The following is a 19,164-nucleotide window of genomic DNA, read 5'->3' as shown; positions in this document are numbered from 1 at the left end:
AAGTAGAAGTGTTCTCAGCAGCGCCCCCTTGCGGACGAAAAGGTCCCTGCAAGGCAAGCTGTTGCAAACGACGCTGATCGCCATGTCTGATCGTCGTGTGGAGGACTAGAGCTGCGGAGAGATCCTCCTTCATCCCAGGCGGCGGCTCAGGGAGGGGGCGGGTGGTTGGATCCCCACCCACCCCCCAACCAACCACCATCCATGGCTGACAGCGCGGGGATCCAGCAAGGCTCCCCGGCCATCGGGGCCGTGGGCTCGGCTCCGGCCGCTCCGGGCCCCGGGGGAGCGGAGGGCTCTGGCGCCGCTGGAGGCTCCGCGAGGATTTCCGTGAAGAAGGCACAACTCCGCTCGTCGCCTCGGCCCAAGAAGCTGGAGAAGCTCGGCGTGTATTCATCCTGCAAGGTGAGCTTCTCAGCAACACAAGGCGACTTCTTCTTGCACTGTACTTGAGGAAATGGAAGCCATTTGCTGATTTTTTTCATGTTTGCATGGAAAACGCAGCGGATTTCATATTTAAGATATTTTTTTAAACAGCAATTTTTTTATGTGTGCTTGAGCAAGAGTTTGCAACATGGGGCCTTCCCTCTGCAGGTTTGGTTTTAACTGCTCTGTCTGGGAGGGGGGGCGGTGGTGGCGGGGAGTAAACATTGGAGAGGCGCGTGCAAAAGGGGGCGGGGCTTCCCCATAAAACGCTAAATGTGATCCACTTCGGTTCGGAATTGGATATTTCTACACGATTTGTGAGGTGCTCTTTTGTTTTGACAGGGTGACAGGACAGCTGCTGGCGGGGAGGGAGGGAGGGAGGGGGGCGGAGTTTGTTGTTGTTGCAACGAGCATGCGCACCAGCTGACGGTGACAGTCCACCACAACAGACACGCGCACACACTGTCAGCCATTGATTATTGTTTTTGTATGATATTTATTTAATATTTATTTTATGATATTTACTTATTGTGGGAATCGCAGTAGTTTAGAACAACTCCACACATATATAAATACTGGAAATGCACGATATCGTTTTTCAAACCGATACTGATGACTCGTACTTCTTAAGACCTATAGGGTACCAAATTACCAATAATACCGAAAACGTTTTATATCTACTTTGGTCATGTATATTAGGCTGTAATTTGATTGGCGCTAAGGACCAGCCAAATATGGATTACACCCACTGCACCTGTTGATTTGTTTGATGATGTAAACTATTTATGTGACGCCCTTACTTTGGTAACCCCCACACAGGATGTGCTGTTATTTTGAAGGCCGGAAGTGTGTGTGTTTAGGTAGCTTGTTAGAAATGAGTGAAGAAGCTAGCGACGAAAATAAACGTGTCTCCGTCCCTGGCACACTTTTTTTTGGTACTTTTCAAAACACTGATAAGTTTTTTGTATGCTCGATGGTTGCATTTTATTCCTTCGTCGCGGAACATTTGGTACAACTAGCAAAATGTCGTCCTCGGAATGTTTGTTTACAAGCGAGCTCAGTGGAAGTTAGGCCAGGCAGGAGGAAAAAAAGGAGTGCTTATTTTGCTCACCTGCACAATATGGGTCATGTCACTTCATGGAGTATTTGTTTTAATTATTAAATTGGTAAAGACAGCTAGGTGAGTTCCTAACACTACAGGACAGGCATTAATACCAACATTGCTAGTGCTTGGTTTGAGGGGGGACCTCTGGAGATAAAGAAGAAGATCAATGATGATGCAGCTCATAATACTAAATAAACTTCTATTATGTGTACAGGCGGAAGGAGCATGCAAATGCAACGGCTGGAAGAGTCAGAACCCGCCTCCAACGCCACCGCGCAGCGAGCAGCCGCCCATCACCGCCAGCCTCCAGGAGCCCTGCCGGAGCTGCTCGCACGCTTTGGGTGCGTTTGTGATGCTCTTGTGTGTCGTGGGACCACTCTGCTGACCGGAGGGACGTTCTCTTCTTTACCAGGTGATCACGTGACCCACCTGGAGCACATCTCCGAAGACGAAATCAACCGACTGCTGGGAATCGTGCTGGATGTGGAGTACCTGAACACGTGCGTACACAAGGAGGAGGACGCCGACACCAAGCAGGTGTACTTCTCCCTGTTCAAGGTAAGCTCCGGGGGCTTTCAATGGGTTCCCTTTTGGGGCGTGGATGACAAAGTAGTGTTTGTCTTACAGCTGCTGAGGAAATCCATCCTCCAGATGGGCAAACCGATGCTTGAAGCCCAGGAGAGTCCGCCTTTTGAACGACCCAGCATCGAGCAGGTGGTCACATGACTGTGTAGCATTGAGCCGGCCATGACACTTCAAGACACCGCCTCACCGTCTTTTATGTGTTTGTGTTCCACCACGGAAGGGTGTCAACAATTTTGTTCAGTACAAATTCAGCCACCTGCCGTCCAAAGAACGTCAAACCATCGTGGAGTTAGCTAAGATGTTCCTCAACCAGATCAACTACTGGCAGCTGGAGACGCCGTCTCAGAGACGACAGAGGCTTCCCAATGATGACACGGCAGGATACAAGGCCAACTACACCAGGTACCCCATTAGAGGAAATATTATAAAGTATTACGGTATAGATACAGTACATGCTTGTGCTACAGGTGGCTATGCTACTGCAACGTGCCGCAGTTCTGCGACAGCCTGCCGCGCTACGAGACCACGCAGATCTTTGGCCGCACGCTGCTGCGCTCCGTGTTCACCGTCATGAGGAAGCAGCTGCTGGAGCAGGCCAGGCAGGAGAAGGACAAGCTGCCACCCGAGAAGAGGACGCTCATCCTCACCCACTTTCCCAAGTCAGTAGAAATGTGCGAATATTGAATCACGTTTTATGACTGAATCGGGTACTCATCTGTGTCGATTCATCAAACCTGCGACCAAGAGAGAGACCACTGCTAGAGAACACTGTTGCCAACTTTTCAGTAAGAACAATAGCTATTGGCTGTCTCAGAAGTCGCTAGATAAGGTCATAATCTCATTTGCATATCATGTTGTAAAATGCTGTAGGAAAAAAACATAACATACATACATGTTGTAGAAATGAAGGAAGTAGCTAAAAAGTACTAACTAAATAAAACAGCTATGAATATTTCTACTTTAGTTTAGTTTATCTGTGAGCTGGAGATAAAGGTTAACATTTCTTCTCTCTCCTGAAAAAAACCTCATTTAAAAAACAAATAATTTTGTTACGTTACAAAATATGAGTAAACACGAGACCACGTGACACAACCAGGAAGTATGAGGAATTCAACAGGCTTGTTCGCGGTGGAGCCTCCGAACGTCTGGTCTTTGTAGTCCGGGTAGGCAACTTCCTGGTAGGATGCAGACCCCGAATTGAGACACAGTTGAACGCTATTGGCTAGCTGCGTCACGTGATCATCTGCGAAACCATTCCCCCCGGAAACGGAACTACCAGTTCCTCAACAGGTCCCACCCATAAGACACACAGTTCGTAATGGCGCTCAATTCAATTCAATTCAATGAAATGAAAGTTGTTTATAGCGTTGTTTTTTTTAATATTTATAAAAAAACGAATCGTGCCTAAAAGACGTGTTTGGAGGCAATCGATACATGTTATCCACAGAAGCTGATGTTAATATTTTAGTTTTTTCCGTTTTCGAATATCCCCAAATAGATAATAGCTAACCCAAATAAAGCCATGTCATCGTCAGTCATCGCTGAATCCCCCATTAATGAATAAAAACATTGTTGTGCGCTTGTCACACACGTCTGTTAATTAACTGCATGTTGTTAACGCTGTGATGCGAACGCACATCTGTTAGCTAGCTGGCTAGCTAGCTAGCGGGCTCACGATCGTCGTCAAATGAGCGCTAGTTTATTTTCTTAAAGATCGCAGCAGTAAAGGAGCTTTAAATTAAATGTTGTGAGCCGTATTAATATCGCTATGTCGGTAGTTCATTGTATCTCTGTCATCCGTTTCAAGTCGGTTATCCGTGGAGACGCCATTTTGTGTCGGAATGATTGACGGGTGCTTAGCAACAGTAACTAAGGGGTGTAAATAGAGTCAAAAGTCAGTTTCGTGTTTTTTTTTTGCTGCAGTACAGTGTAAACGTGTGTTATAATGACCAAGTTTTAGCGTTAGTGTAACTTTTATTGAAGTTCGAAACAGCTTAGTAACACACTTGATTTCTGCTTACGTCATGAGTCACCTACGGATGCCTGCTAGGAACAAAAGTGATGACAGTTATGGGTCAGCATTAACCCATTGATGTACTTATGTATAAAGATACTGGCTACTGGTTCTGAATGGAGATTTTAACCACTACTTTTGATGCACTTTAAAGATATCCACAGGCGTGTTCTTACATATGGTCGTTTTTTGTGGTGGTCAGGTTCCTGTCCATGCTGGAGGAGGAGGTGTACAGCCACAGCTCCCCCATCTGGAACCAAGACTTCCTGGCAGGAGCGTCGGGGGGCCAGATTCACGTGCATACAGGTGAACCTCTTAAACTACACAATCTTCCATCCCATTCAAGGACGTACTGAAATCGCCTACATTTGCACTTTCAATTTGTTCATTAGTCATCAGTGCACCCCCGGTGGCCAGGCCCCTGTACTACAGCATCAGCCCGGCAGCGTCTGTGGAGCTCAACAGTGGCGGCGGCGTCAGTCCTGCCAGGAAAACATCTTCGGCACTCGAGCCAAGTGCAGGTATTTCTTTAAAAAGTTGCCTTATGTACTTTCCAATGGTATTGGAGTACTTCAAACTTCAAACGTTTGTAGAGAAAAAGAGAGAAATAGATTTGTTTTGTATGTGTTCAGTCGGTGAGAAGCGCAAACTCTCGGACGCCCTCCCCCAAGAGGAGAACAAGAAGCCCAGGGTGGTTGGAGACATCCCGATGGACCTCATCAACGAGGTCATGGCCACCATCGCCGACCCAGCCGCCATCCCAGAGGTAAAGTGGATCTGGTGTACCGTAGCGTGGTCCAATTCCAAACCTGTCCCCCGTCCAGCAGAACAGCCTCCTCTCGGCCCACTCGGCTCGGGACGAAGCGGCCCGCCTGGAGGAGCGGCGAGGCGTGATCGAGTTCCATGTCATCGGCAACTCCCTGAACCAGAAGCCCAACAAGAGGATCCTCATGTGGCTGGTGGGCCTCCAGAACGTCTTCTCCCACCAGCTTCCTCGCATGCCCAAGGAGTACATCACCAGGCTCGTCTTTGACCCGTGAGTGAGCCACACCCGAACCCTCGTGTTTGCCGAAACCCAACCAGGAAGCCCATTGTGGTTTTGCTTTGGACAGGAAGCACAAGACGTTGTCGCTGATCAAAGACGGCCGTGTGATCGGAGGGATCTGCTTCCGCATGTTCCCCTCGCAGGGCTTCACGGAAATCGTCTTCTGCGCCGTCACGTCCAACGAGCAGGTTAAGGTAGGAGCCGACTGCTTCGGAGGCGTAAGATGGTTTCATTTTGGGCTGAACCTGATTGGCCGGGCTGTGTGGCTTCAGGGCTACGGTACCCACCTGATGAACCACCTGAAGGAGTACCACATCAAGCACGAAATCCTCAACTTTCTCACCTACGCTGACGAGTATGCCATCGGATACTTCAAGAAGCAGGTAACCTGGAAAGTCTCCATCGGATGTTCCCATTAGCGTGGGACTGTCCCGCATTTTAGTGATTTTTAATGCGTCCCCCAAATTGACTCGCTGTCATATAAAATATAAATATTCAAATATATAATATAATATAATATAATATAATATAATATAATATAATATAATATAATATAATATAATATAATATAATATAATATAATATAATATAAATATTCAAACGTGCGTCCGGGTACTCCGGTTTCCTCCCACATTCCAAAAACATGCTAGCTTCATTGGTAGCGTATGTGTCCTGCCATTGGCTGCCCTCTTGCCCAAAGACAGCTGGGATAGGCTCCAGCATACCCAGCGACCCGAGTGAGGATAAGCGCTACATAAAATGGATGGATGGAAGTAATATTAGGAGAAAAGAAAAGAAAATAATGTTTGGGAAATGCTAATGCTAATAATATTCAGTGTGTAGCACATGTACATAATAATAATAATAATATGCAGTGTGTAGCATATGTACATATAATAATATTAAGTCTGTAGCATATGTACATAATAATAATATTAAGTCTGTAGCATATGTACATAATAATAATATTGAGTCAGTAGCATATGTACATAATAATAATATTGAGTCTGTAGCATATGTACATAATGATATTGAGTCAGTAGCATATGTACATAATAATATTGAGTCAGTAGCATATGTACATAATATTGAGTCAGTAGCATATGTACATAATAATATTGAGTCAGTAGCATATGTACATAATGATATTGAGTCTGTAGCATATGTACATAATAATATTGAGTCTGTAGCATATGTACATAATAATATTGCATGTATGGGAAACACGAGGGTGGCTGACGCGGTGACCTTCCTCAGGGTTTCTCCAAGGACATCAAGGTCCCCAAGGCCAAGTACATGGGCTACATCAAGGACTACGAGGGCGCTACGCTCATGGGATGCGAGCTCAATCCCAGCATTCCCTACACGGAGTTCTCGGTCATCATCAAGAAGCAGAAGGAGGCGAGTGTGCATGTCTGGGGGTTGCTATGATAGGCTGCGTTTTGCCATGGTCTCCTTTGTCTTTTTTTTTTGTTTGTTTTAGATCATCAAAAAACTCATCGAGAGGAAACAGACGCAGATCAGAAAAGTCTACCCAGGACTTTCCTGCTTCAAAGAGGGAGTGCGGCAGATTCCCATTGAGAACATCCCTGGGATTCGTGCGTCATCTATTTTTATTTCTTCATTTTCCTCCTTTTATTGTCATCCCTAACCGCCGTTTACGTCAGCAGGTGAAACTGGATGGAAGCCGCTGGGTAAAGGGTGAGCGTCGTCACGTGTTAGTTTTATTCTACTCACCGTACGTGTGGGGTGGTCAATGAAGTCTGATGTTCTCCAGGAAGGAAGTGAAGGATCCGGACCAGCTGTACGGCACCCTGAAGACCATCCTGCAGCACGTGAAGGTGAGACAAGCGTCTGAGAAAGCTGGGCTCTCGGTGACCCGTTCGCTCTCTACCTTCTTAGAGTCACCAAAACGCTTGGCCCTTCATGGAACCCGTGAAGAAAACCGAGGCGCCGGGCTACTACCAAGTCATCCGCTTCCCCATGGGTAGGTCTGCATGCCACCCCCACCACCAACCTCACACACACTCAACAGGGGACCCAAGTTTGAATTTGGTGATTTTTGAAAAAAACATACTTTTTTTCAATTTTTTCAACTTGCTGAAAATGCACTTTTCTGGTGAAAAAAACAGGGGAAACCTCACACACACTCAACAGGGGCCCCAGAAGGACCCAAAAACGGCATAAAATGCCAGTGTTTGAGGGTGTTGATTTTTGAAAAAAACGTAAGGGGTTAGTATGTCGTTTTTTTCAATTTTTTCACCTTGCTGAAAATGCACTTTTCTGGTGAAAAAAACAGGGGAAACCTCACACACACTCAACAGGGGCCCCAGAAGGACCCAAAAATGGCATAAAATGCCAAAGTTTGAGGGTGTTGATTTTTGAAAAAAACGTAAGGGGTTAGTATGTCGTTTTTTTCAATTTTTTCAACTTGCCGAAAATGCACTTTTCTGGTGAAAAAAACAGGGGAAACCTCACACACACTCAACAGGGGCCCAAGAAGGACCCAAAAACGGCATAAAATGCCAGTGTTTGAGGGTGTTGATTTTTGAAAAAAACGTAAGGGGTTAGTATGTCGTTTTTTTCAATTTTTTCACCTTGCTGAAAATGCACTTTTCTGGTGAAAAAAACAGGGGAAACCTCACACACACTCAACAGGGGCCCCAGAAGGACCCAAAAATGGCATAAAATGCCAAAGTTTGAGGGTGTTGATTTTTGAAAAAAACGTAAGGGGGTTAGTATGTCGTTTTTTTCAATTTTTTCAACTTGCTGAAAATGCACTTTTCTGGTGAAAAAAACAGGGGAAACCTCACACACACTCAACAGGGGCCCCAGAAGGACCCAAAAACGGCATAAAATGCCAGTGTTTGAGGGTGTTGATTTTTGAAAAAAACGTAAGGGGTTAGTATGTCGTTTTTTTCCATTTTTTCACCTTGCTGAAAATGCACTTTTCTGGTGAAAAAAACAGAGGAAACCTCACACACACTCAACAGGGGCCCCAGAAGGACCCAAAAATGGCATAAAATGCCAAAGTTTGAGAGTGTTGATTTTTGAAAAAAACGTAAGGGGTTAGTATGTCGTTTTTTTCAATTTTTTCACCTTGCTGAAAATGCACTTTTCTGGTGAAAAAAACAGAGGAAACCTCACACACACTCAACAGGGGCCCCAGAAGGACCCAAAAATGGCATAAAATGCCAAAGTTTGAGGGTGTTGATTTTTGAAAAAAACGTAAGGGGTTAGTATGTCGTTTTTTTCAATTTTTTCACCTTGCTGAAAATGCACTTTTCTGGTGAAAAAAACAGAGGAAACCTCACACACACTCAACAGGGGCCCCAGAAGGACCCAAAAATGGCATAAAATGCCAAAGTTTGAGGGTGTTGATTTTTGAAAAAAACGTAAGGGGTTAGTATGTCGTTTTTTTCAATTTTTTCACCTTGCTGAAAATGCACTTTTCTGGTGAAAAAACAGGGGAAACCTCACACACACTCAACAGGGGCCCCAGAAGGACCCAAAAATGGCATAAAATGCCAAAGTTTGAGGGTGTTGATTTTTGAAAAAAACGTAAGGGGTTAGTATGTCGTTTTTTTCAATTTTTTCAACTTGCTGAAAATGCACTTTTCTGGTGAAAAAAACAGGGGAAACCTCACACACACTCAACAGGGGCCCCAGAAGGACCCAAAAACGGCATAAAATGCCAGTGTTTGAGGGTGTTGATTTTTTAAAAAAACGTAAGGGGTTAGTATGTCGTTTTTTTCAATTTTTTCACCTTGCTGAAAATGCACTTTTCTGGTGAAAAAAACAGAGGAAACCTCACACACACTCAACAGGGGCCCCAGAAGGACCCAAAAATGGCATAAAATGCCAAAGTTTGAGGGTGTTGATTTTTGAAAAAAACGTAAGGGGTTAGTATGTCGTTTTTTTCAATTTTTTCAACTTGCTGAAAATGCACTTTTCTGGTGAAAAAAACAGAGGAAACCTCACACACACTCAACAGGGGCCCCAGAAGGACCCAAAAATGGCATAAAATGCCAAAGTTTGAGGGTGTTGATTTTTGAAAAAAACGTAAGGGGTTACTATGTCGTTTTTTTAAATTTTTTCAACTTGCTGAAAATGCACTTTTCTGGTGAAAAAAACAGGGGAAACCTCACACACACTCAACAGGGGCCCCAGAAGGACCCAAAAACGGCATAAAATGCCAGTGTTTGAGGGTGTTGATTTTTGAAAAAAACGTAAGGGGTTAGTATGTCGTTTTTTTCAATTTTTTCACCTTGCTGAAAATGCACTTTTCTGGTGAAAAAAACAGAGGAAACCTCACACACACTCAACAGGGGCCCCAGAAGGACCCAAAAATGGCATAAAATGCCAAAGTTTGAGGGTGTTGATTTTTGAAAAAAACGTAAGGGGTTAGTATGTCGTTTTTTTCAATTTTTTCACCTTGCTGAAAATGCACTTTTCTGGTGAAAAAAACAGGGGAAACCTCACACACACTCAACAGGGGCCCCAGAAGGACCCAAAAACGGCATAAAATGCCAGTGTTTGAGGGTGTTGATTTTTGAAAAAAACGTAAGGGGTTAGTATGTCGTTTTTTTCAATTTTTTCACCTTGCTGAAAATGCACTTTTCTGGTGAAAAAAACAGAGGAAACCTCACCCACACTCAACAGGGGCCCCAGAAGGACCCAAAAATGGCATAAAATGCCAAAGTTTGAGGGTGTTGATTTTTGAAAAAAACGTAAGGGGTTAGTATGTCGTTTTTTTCAATTTTTTCAACTTGCTGAAAATGCACTTTTCTGGTGAAAAAAAACAGGGGAAACCTCACACACACTCAACAGGGGCCCCAGAAGGACCCAAAAACGGCATAAAATGCCAGTGTTTGAGGGTGTTGATTTTTGAAAAAAACGTAAGGGGTTAGTATGTCGTTTTTTTCAATTTTTTCACCTTGCTGAAAATGCACTTTTCTGGTGAAAAAAACAGAGGAAACCTCACACACACTCAACAGGGGCCCCAGAAGGACCCAAAAATGGCATAAAATGCCAAAGTTTGAGGGTGTTGATTTTTGAAAAAAACGTAAGGGGTTAGTATGTCGTTTTTTTCAATTTTTTCAACTTGCTGAAAATGCACTTTTCTGGTGAAAAAAACAGGGGAAACCTCACACACACTCAACAGGGGCCCCAGAATAGCCCAAAAATGGCATAAAATGCCAAAGTTTGAGGGTGTTGATTTTTGAAAAAAACGTAAGGGGTTAGTATGTCGTTTTTTTCAATTTTTTCACCTTGCTGAAAATGCACTTTTCTGGTGAAAAAAACAGAGGAAACCTCACACACACTCAACAGGGGCCCCAGAAGGACCCAAAAACGGCATAAAATGCCAAAGTTTGAGGGTGTTGATTTTTGAAAAAAACGTAAGGGGTTAGTATGTCGTTTTTTTCAATTTTTTCAACTTGCTGAAAATGCACTTTTCTGGTGAAAAAAACAGGGGAAACCTCACACACACTCAACAGGGGCCCCAGAAGGACCCAAAAACGGCATAAAATGCCAGTGTTTGAGGGTGTTGATTTTTGAAAAAAACGTAAGGGGTTAGTATGTCGTTTTTTTCAATTTTTTCACCTTGCTGAAAATGCACTTTTCTGGTGAAAAAAACAGAGGAAACCTCACACACACTCAACAGGGGCCCCAGAAGGACCCAAAAATGGCATAAAATGCCAAAGTTTGAGGGTGTTGATTTTTGAAAAAAACGTAAGGGGTTAGTATGTCGTTTTTTTCAATTTTTTCAACTTGCTGAAAATGCACTTTTCTGGTGAAAAAAACAGAGGAAACCTCACACACACTCAACAGGGGCCCCAGAAGGACCCAAAAATGGCATAAAATGCCAAAGTTTGAGGGTGTTGATTTTTGAAAAAAACGTAAGGGGTTAGTATGTCGTTTTTTTCAATTTTTTCAACTTGCTGAAAATGCACTTTTCTGGTGAAAAAAACAGGGGAAACCTCACACACACTCAACAGGGGCCCCAGAATAGCCCAAAAATGGCATAAAATGCCAAAGTTTGAGGGTGTTGATTTTTGAAAAAAACGTAAGGGGTTAGTATGTCGTTTTTTTCAATTTTTTCACCTTGCTGAAAATGCACTTTTCTGGTGAAAAAAACAGAGGAAACCTCACACACACTCAACAGGGGCCCCAGAAGGACCCAAAAACGGCATAAAATGCCAAAGTTTGAGGGTGTTGATTTTTGAAAAAAACGTAAGGGGTTAGTATGTCGTTTTTTTCAATTTTTTCAACTTGCTAAAAATGCACTTTTCTGGTGAAAAAAACAGGGAAACCTCACACACACTCAACAGGGGCCCCAGAAGGACCTACACATACATATGTACATATACGTACATACATACAAGTAAATATGTACATATACACAAATACATACATACACGTACATATACACAAACACATACATACACACAAATACCAATACATAAACATACATACATATTTACATATACACATATATACACACAAATACATACACATATACAAATACATACACATACATACATATAAATACACATACATACGTACATACATACATATAAATACACATACATATTTACATATACACACACAAATACATACACATACATACATATAAATACACGTACATATTTACATATACACATATATATACACACATATATATATAAATACAGAGTATATACATAAACACACACACACCTATATACATACACACACACACACGTAGTATATATCATCTCAGCTTTGTCATATACAGTAGGAGAAAAAGAATATTATTCATATCAACTTTGGTTACTTTTTCACCACTTTTGGTACTTCTACTTTTCATTTTCAAAATTTCTAAACTTTCTTCTTATTTTTTTTTTAAGGGGCACCAGGAGGACCCAAAAATGGCGTAAAATGCCAGTGATTAAATTTTGCGATTTTTGATTGAAATTGTGAATTTAGGCAAAAAGTATGAAAACACAAATGTGTATTTTTGGACTAATCCAACTGAATGTTTTGTAAAGATGTGACACCTCGCTAACTGGAAGTGTCGTTGCAGACTTGAAGACGATGAGCGATCGTCTGAAGAGCAGGTACTACACCACGCGCAAGCTCTTCATGGCCGACATGCAGCGCATCTTCACCAACTGTCGCGAGTACAATCCCCCGGAGAGCGAGTACTACAAGTGCGCCAACCTACTGGAGAAGTTCTTCTACACTAAGATCAAGGAAGCGGGCCTGATGGACAAGTGAAGGCGCCAAAGCAAGCCAAGACGAGCGTGAATGAACGAGGAGTTGATCCTGCCAAAACCAGGAAGACGAGCTCCAGATTTGGAATTTGTACTATTCAACTTTTTTTTTTCCTTTCCGCACCGATGTTGACTTCGTCTCTGCGATGCGCCACTTAGGGCAGTTTGACTATCAAAAAGCACTTTCATTTCTTCATTTCTTTTCCCTCCAGTTTGCCTGCTGTCCGCTTCCAAGGACTCCAGTTTTTATTCATGTGCTCTCATTCTTCCAAGTCTTAATTTATTCCTTCCTACATTTGTCCTGCAGATAGAGATTGATAACTTTATACTTTGAGATTGTGCAATACTGTGTCCTTTTTTTGGTTTTTGTAAAGAAAAAAAAAGCATTTTGTATGAGATGCCTGGACTTTGATGCTCTTTGTACGGTTGGTTCTAACCACGCAGGAGTAGCCGCTTTTGTAGACCCAATTAAAAACAACTCATTACTTCTTTCTACTTGCTGTCAAAACTGGAAACTTTATTTACGGCTGATAGGATTCATTCATGTTCACGACGGAGCTATATATATATAAAAAAAAAAAAAATACATAGCATGCAAACACCTGGTGGGTAAAATCAGCGACATCCCACAAAGGACTTGTACTTCTCTAACTTCCGTGACGTCCTCGACGTCCTGCGTTCCTTCTTCTGCTTGAAAACCGGCGAGCTGAGGAACTCCGTGTCTGTGAATTTGTCTCCCCGGCGAAGTTTCCTGTCGGAAGAAAACAATACGTCCATTAGATAATGAAATGAAAATACAGATCATCGGTTCCAGATCATCGGTAGCGAGAAGTCAGTCAATTTCCACAAAACAGGATTCCATATTCATAAATGGAATATTTAAGCATAGAAAACCTGTTTACAGTCTTTTAAATACACTTTAACATTATGAGAGCCCTCTCGACATGAAATAACAACCCTATAGTCACATTTACACTCCTATTACCCAATAAGGTAGACAAGGATTTAAGAGAAACCTTGTTTACCACCTTCTAAATACACTTCAACATGATTAGAGCCCTCTAGACAAGAAATAACACCCCTATAGTCACCTTTACACTCCTATTACCCAATACAGTAGTAAGGATCATGGAGAAAATAAGACATAAACCCTGTTTACCACCTTCTGAATGCGCCTTTTAACATTAGAGACCTCTAGACATGAAATAACACCCCTATAGTCACCTTTACACTCCTATTAGCCAATACAGTAATAGGAATCATAGAGAAAATAAGACCTAAACCCTGTTTACTACCTTCTGAGTGCGCTTTTTAACATTAGAGACCTCTAGACATGAAATAACACCCCTACAGTCACCTTTACACTTGTAATGCCCAATACAGTAAACAAGGATGTAAGACAGAAAACCCGTTTACGACCTTCTAAATATGCTTTTTAACATTAGAGACTTCTAGACATGAAATAACACCCCTACAGTCACCTTAACACTCCTATTACCCAATACAGTGGTAAGGATCATAGAGAAAATAAGACATAAACCCCATTTACCACCTTCTGAGTGCGCTTTTTAACATTAGAGACCTCTAGACATGAAATAACACCCCTATAGTCACCTTTACACTCTTATTTCCCAATACAGTAGACAAGGATGTAAGACAGAAAACCCGTTTACTACCTTCTAAATTAGAGACCTCTAGACATGAAATAACACCCCTATAGTCACCTTTACACTCTTATTTCCCAATACAGTAGACAAGGATGTAAGACAGAAAACCCGTTTACTACCTTCTAAATTAGAGACCTCTAGACATGAAATAACACCCCTATAGTCACTTTTACACTCCTATTGCCCAATACAGTAGACAAGGATGTAAGACAGAAAACCCGTTTACTACCTTCTAAAAATACGCTTTTTAACATTAGAGCCCTCTAGACATGAAATAACACCCCTACAGTCACCTTTACACTCTTATTTCCCAATACAGTAGACAAGGATGTAAGACAGAAAACCCGTTTACTACCTTCTAAATACACTTAACATTAGAGGCCTCTAGACATGAAATAACACCCCTATAGTCACCTTTATTTTTGTATGAACTGTCAATCAAGCCAAAAGATAGCACACAAGTCTAAATCTGGTGTTAAACCATCCCAAAGTTTCAGATAATGAGTCGTGAAAGAAGTTTGGGATGGCTCTAAACGCTCGCTTTCAGAGGGCGTGGTACAACTGTCCCTTTGTGATGTCACAGAGGGGCCACTTCCTTATATCTAATCTGTGTTTACGTTGAGTGAGTGAGAACGTACGCGTGCAAGGAGGGCTCCTTGTAGTCCACCACCATGGTGCGGCGCCGCTTGCGTGCCGGGACGGGGGTGGAGCATCGCACGTTGCCGTAGGCTGCGGAGGACATATTGGTCACGTCACACAGACTCAAGCCCCGCCCTGCTGTCCTTACACCGAGCACACCTGGAGAGGCGGTGAGGAAGAAGAAGAAGAAGAAGAAAAGTGCAGCAGTGACCATCAGGGAAGGAGAAGCGATGCATGAAGAGAGAGTTGAGGCGGCTAATGCTAAGCTAACAAGTCAAATGTTTACATTTCTTGGCTCGTTGGGGCGGCTGCTGGGGCGGCTGCTGGGGCGGCTGCTGGGGCGGCGGCGTGGTGGCGTCACAGGGGGAGTCTCCAAAGTCGGACAGAACGTTATCCGTCATCATCATCTGGGCCCCGAGCAGAGGACCGGCGGCAGGAAAGGTCGCCTCGTGGACTTCCTGTCTGAGAGGTTCTGAAGAGAAAGCGGGAAGAATCAGAAGTCTTCCCTTCTTTCCGGAGTGGAATATTTCAAGGCAAAAATTGGCTCACCTTCACGGAAAAATTCCGCAGGTGCCGACGGGCTGCCGCCCTTTTTGGATGGACGCCCTCTTCGGGTGGCGATGGTCTTTGTGGTCTGGGAAGACCTGCGCCCCATCCTGGTGGTCTTGGGGACGTACAAGCTGTCCTCGGACTCGGAGGACGGCGAGGAAGTGGCGTCGGAACCGGCGTCAGCCCCGGCGGGGGGGGCCTGGTGCGTTTCCGCTTCCGCCTGAGGGGGCGTGGGCTGAGCGTATTCGGGCTTGGGCTTGAAGGGCGTGACGTGGACCGCCTCCTCGCAGTCAAAGTCAAACGTGTCGTTGAAACCCAGCGAGGTGTTGGCGTTGCTCGCCGAAGGAGGCGGCGCCGGCACTTTGGACCGCGTGGCCGAGCGATCCCGACTCTTGGAGCGGGTCCTGGGTTTGGGGTTCTCCCATGGCTTCTTCAAAGGGGGGCGGTCCGGCTTGCGGCCTCTCTCTGGGGGTTTGGCTTTGGAGGGTTCCGGTTTGGGGCGGTGCTCTCGGCGGCCTCGCTTCCTGCCGGGCTGCTGCGTCTTTCTCAGGAGTTTCCCATTTGATTCCGGGACATCGGAATGGGAATCTGAAGTGTCGACGTCCTGCCTTGGATCCTCACCATTAGGAGGCGCTGCTACCGAGTCCGACTCACAAACGGGCCGCCACGCTTGCACCCGCTCGGACCTCCGCCCACTCCTTCCTCTCGCACGCCGCTGCCTCACGGCCACCGTTGGCGGCAAGACCGCAAGCTGCTCGGGGTCTGCCAAAGTAAACAAGATCATTATTCGAGTATGGCGTTAAATCCTGCCGAGGGACCAGCACTCATGAAGGCCGGCCCTCAATAATCTTCAACTGTGTTCCAGCACCCCATCAATAGACGCCCCCATCAAACGGACACCCCGTCTGACCGCGTCAATAAACACCACACCTCAAATAGACGCCTGCACACGCCCTTTCGGAAATAAGAGGGCGGCGCCACGAGGTGGTATCTGTAAAGCTGGCCTGGACGAGGTACAAATAGAAATATTTATAACAAATGTACCCTTCAGTGAATTATAGATTTTACAATTATTTCATTTTTATTACAACTATTTTATTCCAAAAATGTAATAAAAATATTTAATTAACATAATTTCATCAATATTTATACATACTACTTTATTATAAGGTAAAGTAATATTTTATTATTTATATTATTAATGTATTATATAAAATTATAATATAATAATATATTTTATTATGATATTATTATTTAATTATTTATTTAATATATTATTATTTAAAGTAATATTTTGAAAAATAATTTCAACAACATTTTTGGAAATAATTAAGAGTAACTAAAAAAACACTTAAGTTTATAAACAACCATCATTTTATTCATATATATAAACATAAATAACATTATAATATCATAAAATTAATAATTAAAATAAAACCATACAATATAATAAAATAATAAATCATTTTTATAAAAAATAATTGAAAGATCTTTGGAAGTCACTTAAGTTACTTAAAACACTTTTATTCTAAGTTTATTAACAACATATATATGTATTCAAAGGCTTTTATGAAAATAATTGTATAAATATTTTTTTTTACATTTTTGGAAATAATTTACAATCGCATAAAACACATACGCTTATTACCAACAATTACTTTATTCAAAACATTTTAATTATTGTATTCAAATCATTTTATCGACACATATTTATGGAAATAATTGACAATGACTTTTATTGTAAGATTATTAATAACTATTATTATTCGAAAAAAGTGGCACTGTGATGAAATGGAAATTCAATAATATTAAAGTGACAGTGTCCCAACAGTGTGTGTGTGTGTGTGTGTGTGTGTGTGTGTGTGTACCGGCACAATATGGCGAGACGTCACACAACGCCGTCTTGCTGTTCCTCTTTCTTCTGCAGAATTCAAAAGAATAAAACGCAGATATTAGAGAATATTTGGTTGGTTTTTCGCCATTCCCATAGAACATATCCGTGTTGTCCTGGTAGAAAAGTGTCCCTTTAAGTGAAATGTACCTTGGTGAGACCGTGGTCTCCATGATCTCCATGGTCTCCATGGTCAGGTGTGCGGCTTTGGCCTACATCATGAAAAAAAGACAGGTATTGTTTTAAAAGCTTGTAAGCATCATCTCCATTTTAGGGCGTACTAAAGAAGAGAACCACCTGTGGAGAAGATGCCGATGCTTCCTGCTCCTGGAGCTGGCGTCTGAGCGTCACAAAGTGGATGAGGAGTTTGTGCAGCTCGTGCTTCTGCTGCAGGATGACGTCACCGGCCTGCCTCAACTTGTCCTTCTCCGCCTGCAGCGCCAAGGCCAGCGCCTTGTTCTTCTGCTGCACCCCCTCCAGGATGCTGGCGTGATTCCTGATTCCTGGAAAACAAAAATCATGATTTTTTTTTTTTTTTTTTACGATGAGTCGCACAGCGTCAGACATGATTAGCCTTACCGCCATTTTTGGCTCGTCCTCTGCTGAGCGCCGCTGCCCTGGCCAGACGTTTGTTTCTTTTCTCCTTAATGTCCTCCAAACGCCGCTCATAAGACTTCTTCCGTTCTCTATCCATGACTCGAACCCCCAAGGCTAGCCGGTACAACTTGCAGTCATTAGACGGATAATGAAATGCTCAAAACAGCTGGCGCCCAAGCTAGCTAGCTAGCTAGCTAGCTAGCTAGCAAAACTACTTGTCAACAGCTTCGAGTCAAACACGCTAAAAAGACACACGAGTTCACCATATACGTGGTAGTTGTGTGAATACAACCCACCGAAAGCTGTATATATCCACAAAATTATGCATCGAAGCGAATATTTCCTCCAGTTAGTCACGAAAACACTCCATCACGTCGAGCGATACACGTCTCCTTTTCGGGGAGATTCAAAATACGTGCCGTGCGCGCTGATTGGTGGGAAGTGAAAGTGACGTCACTTGAGGAGAAATGCTCGACAGAGGGCGCTCGTGTCACACACACAAGAGCAATACAATAATATTTTAGATTTAATTGTGTGAATGCAAATGTATTCTAACTCCTTACATTTTTCAAATCAATCCAGTCTTTAATCGTTCAGCTCATTCGTAACAATGTGTTATATATTCAGGTATTCACAGATTTTCCAAAAATCACACACCATTGAAAATGAAAGGGCCATTTTTTAAACTTATTCTCGTGGTAGATTTCTCAAAAATTCCAACCAACCCATCATGAAATCATTCCACTCATTCAAGACTGTTTTTCACTTTCAAAAAATTTACATTTTTTGCAAAAAATATATTTTTTTCATAACACCACTTCACTATTTTTTCAACAAAACAAACCATTCCAACATCAAGGTGGTCAACACGTTCATGACGTTCAGGCTATCCGCATATTCACATAAATTCACATTCACATAAATTAAAAGTAAAATTAAGACAGGAAGTCATTGCAGTCATTAGGGAATAGTTCTCTATCTCTGCAGATATTTCAAAAACATTCCCTGATCCTCCAAAAATACCACAAAATTTTTACCCCATTGAAAAAGAACGGGACATTTTTCAAGCCTTCAACATTCCTCAACCAATTCCTAACATTCCACTCAATCAGGATTTTTAAAGTGACCATACTTCCCTTTTCAAAAATGCATATTTTGGTGTTAGCTGCTACAATCCTAATCCTAATCTTGGTGTAGCGTGGTTGATATGCAGGTCACGTTTGGAAATACATGTTGGCGTTTTTTTGGAAGTTCCTGTTCCGCACATCGCTAGCGTGCTAACATGCTAACTGACACTTAACCCACCACATTTTGGTGTAGCTTGGTTGATATGCAGCTCACGTATGGAAATACATGTTGGCGTTTTTTTGAAAGTTCCTGTTCCACGCATCGC

General features: G+C 42.9%; 2 protein-coding genes across 4 annotated transcripts; one reads left to right on the top strand and one right to left on the bottom strand.

Moving 5' to 3' along the window:
• Positions 1-29: 29 nt before the first annotated feature.
• On the top strand, positions 30-13,021 carry kat2b (K(lysine) acetyltransferase 2B). Of its 3 annotated transcripts, none has more exons than XM_058046766.2 (18): positions 30-402; positions 1,743-1,869; positions 1,941-2,086; positions 2,156-2,242; positions 2,334-2,515; positions 2,581-2,772; positions 4,330-4,433; positions 4,520-4,648; positions 4,760-4,893; positions 4,955-5,163; positions 5,240-5,366; positions 5,445-5,555; positions 6,430-6,573; positions 6,656-6,770; positions 6,843-6,873; positions 6,950-7,013; positions 7,075-7,159; positions 12,239-13,021. In XM_058046766.2, exons 1-18 carry the CDS (start codon positions 202-204, stop codon positions 12,430-12,432), a joined length of 2,382 nt encoding a protein of 793 aa, XP_057902749.2. In that variant the 5' UTR covers positions 30-201; the 3' UTR covers positions 12,433-13,021. The 3 variants fall into 3 exon arrangements, 2 of the variants coding, with proteins under 2 accessions (XP_057902749.2, XP_057902748.2); XM_058046765.2 differs by having other exon boundaries at positions 4,952-5,163; XR_009119215.2 differs by lacking the exon at positions 12,239-13,021 and having other exon boundaries at positions 4,952-5,163; positions 6,954-7,013; positions 7,075-7,160.
• Positions 12,933-18,182, bottom strand: sgo1 (shugoshin 1). The gene is made up of 8 exons (XM_058046767.2): positions 17,754-18,182; positions 17,472-17,677; positions 17,325-17,386; positions 17,152-17,204; positions 15,284-16,045; positions 15,021-15,206; positions 14,734-14,893; positions 12,933-13,179 (listed from the first exon to the last, which is right to left on the bottom strand). Exons 1-8 carry the CDS (start codon positions 17,866-17,868, stop codon positions 13,044-13,046), a joined length of 1,680 nt encoding a protein of 559 aa, XP_057902750.2. The 5' UTR covers positions 17,869-18,182; the 3' UTR covers positions 12,933-13,043.
• Positions 18,183-19,164: the final 982 nt, after the last annotated feature.

The sequence above is a fragment of the Doryrhamphus excisus genome, linkage group LG7 (assembly GCF_037039965.1).
Source record: "Doryrhamphus excisus strain RoL-2023G ecotype Guam linkage group LG7, RoL_Dexc_Guam_v1.1, whole genome shotgun sequence".
NCBI classification, from domain to species: Eukaryota; Metazoa; Chordata; class Actinopteri; order Syngnathiformes; family Syngnathidae; genus Doryrhamphus; species Doryrhamphus excisus.
This window is presented reverse-complemented; position numbering and strand designations above follow the sequence as displayed.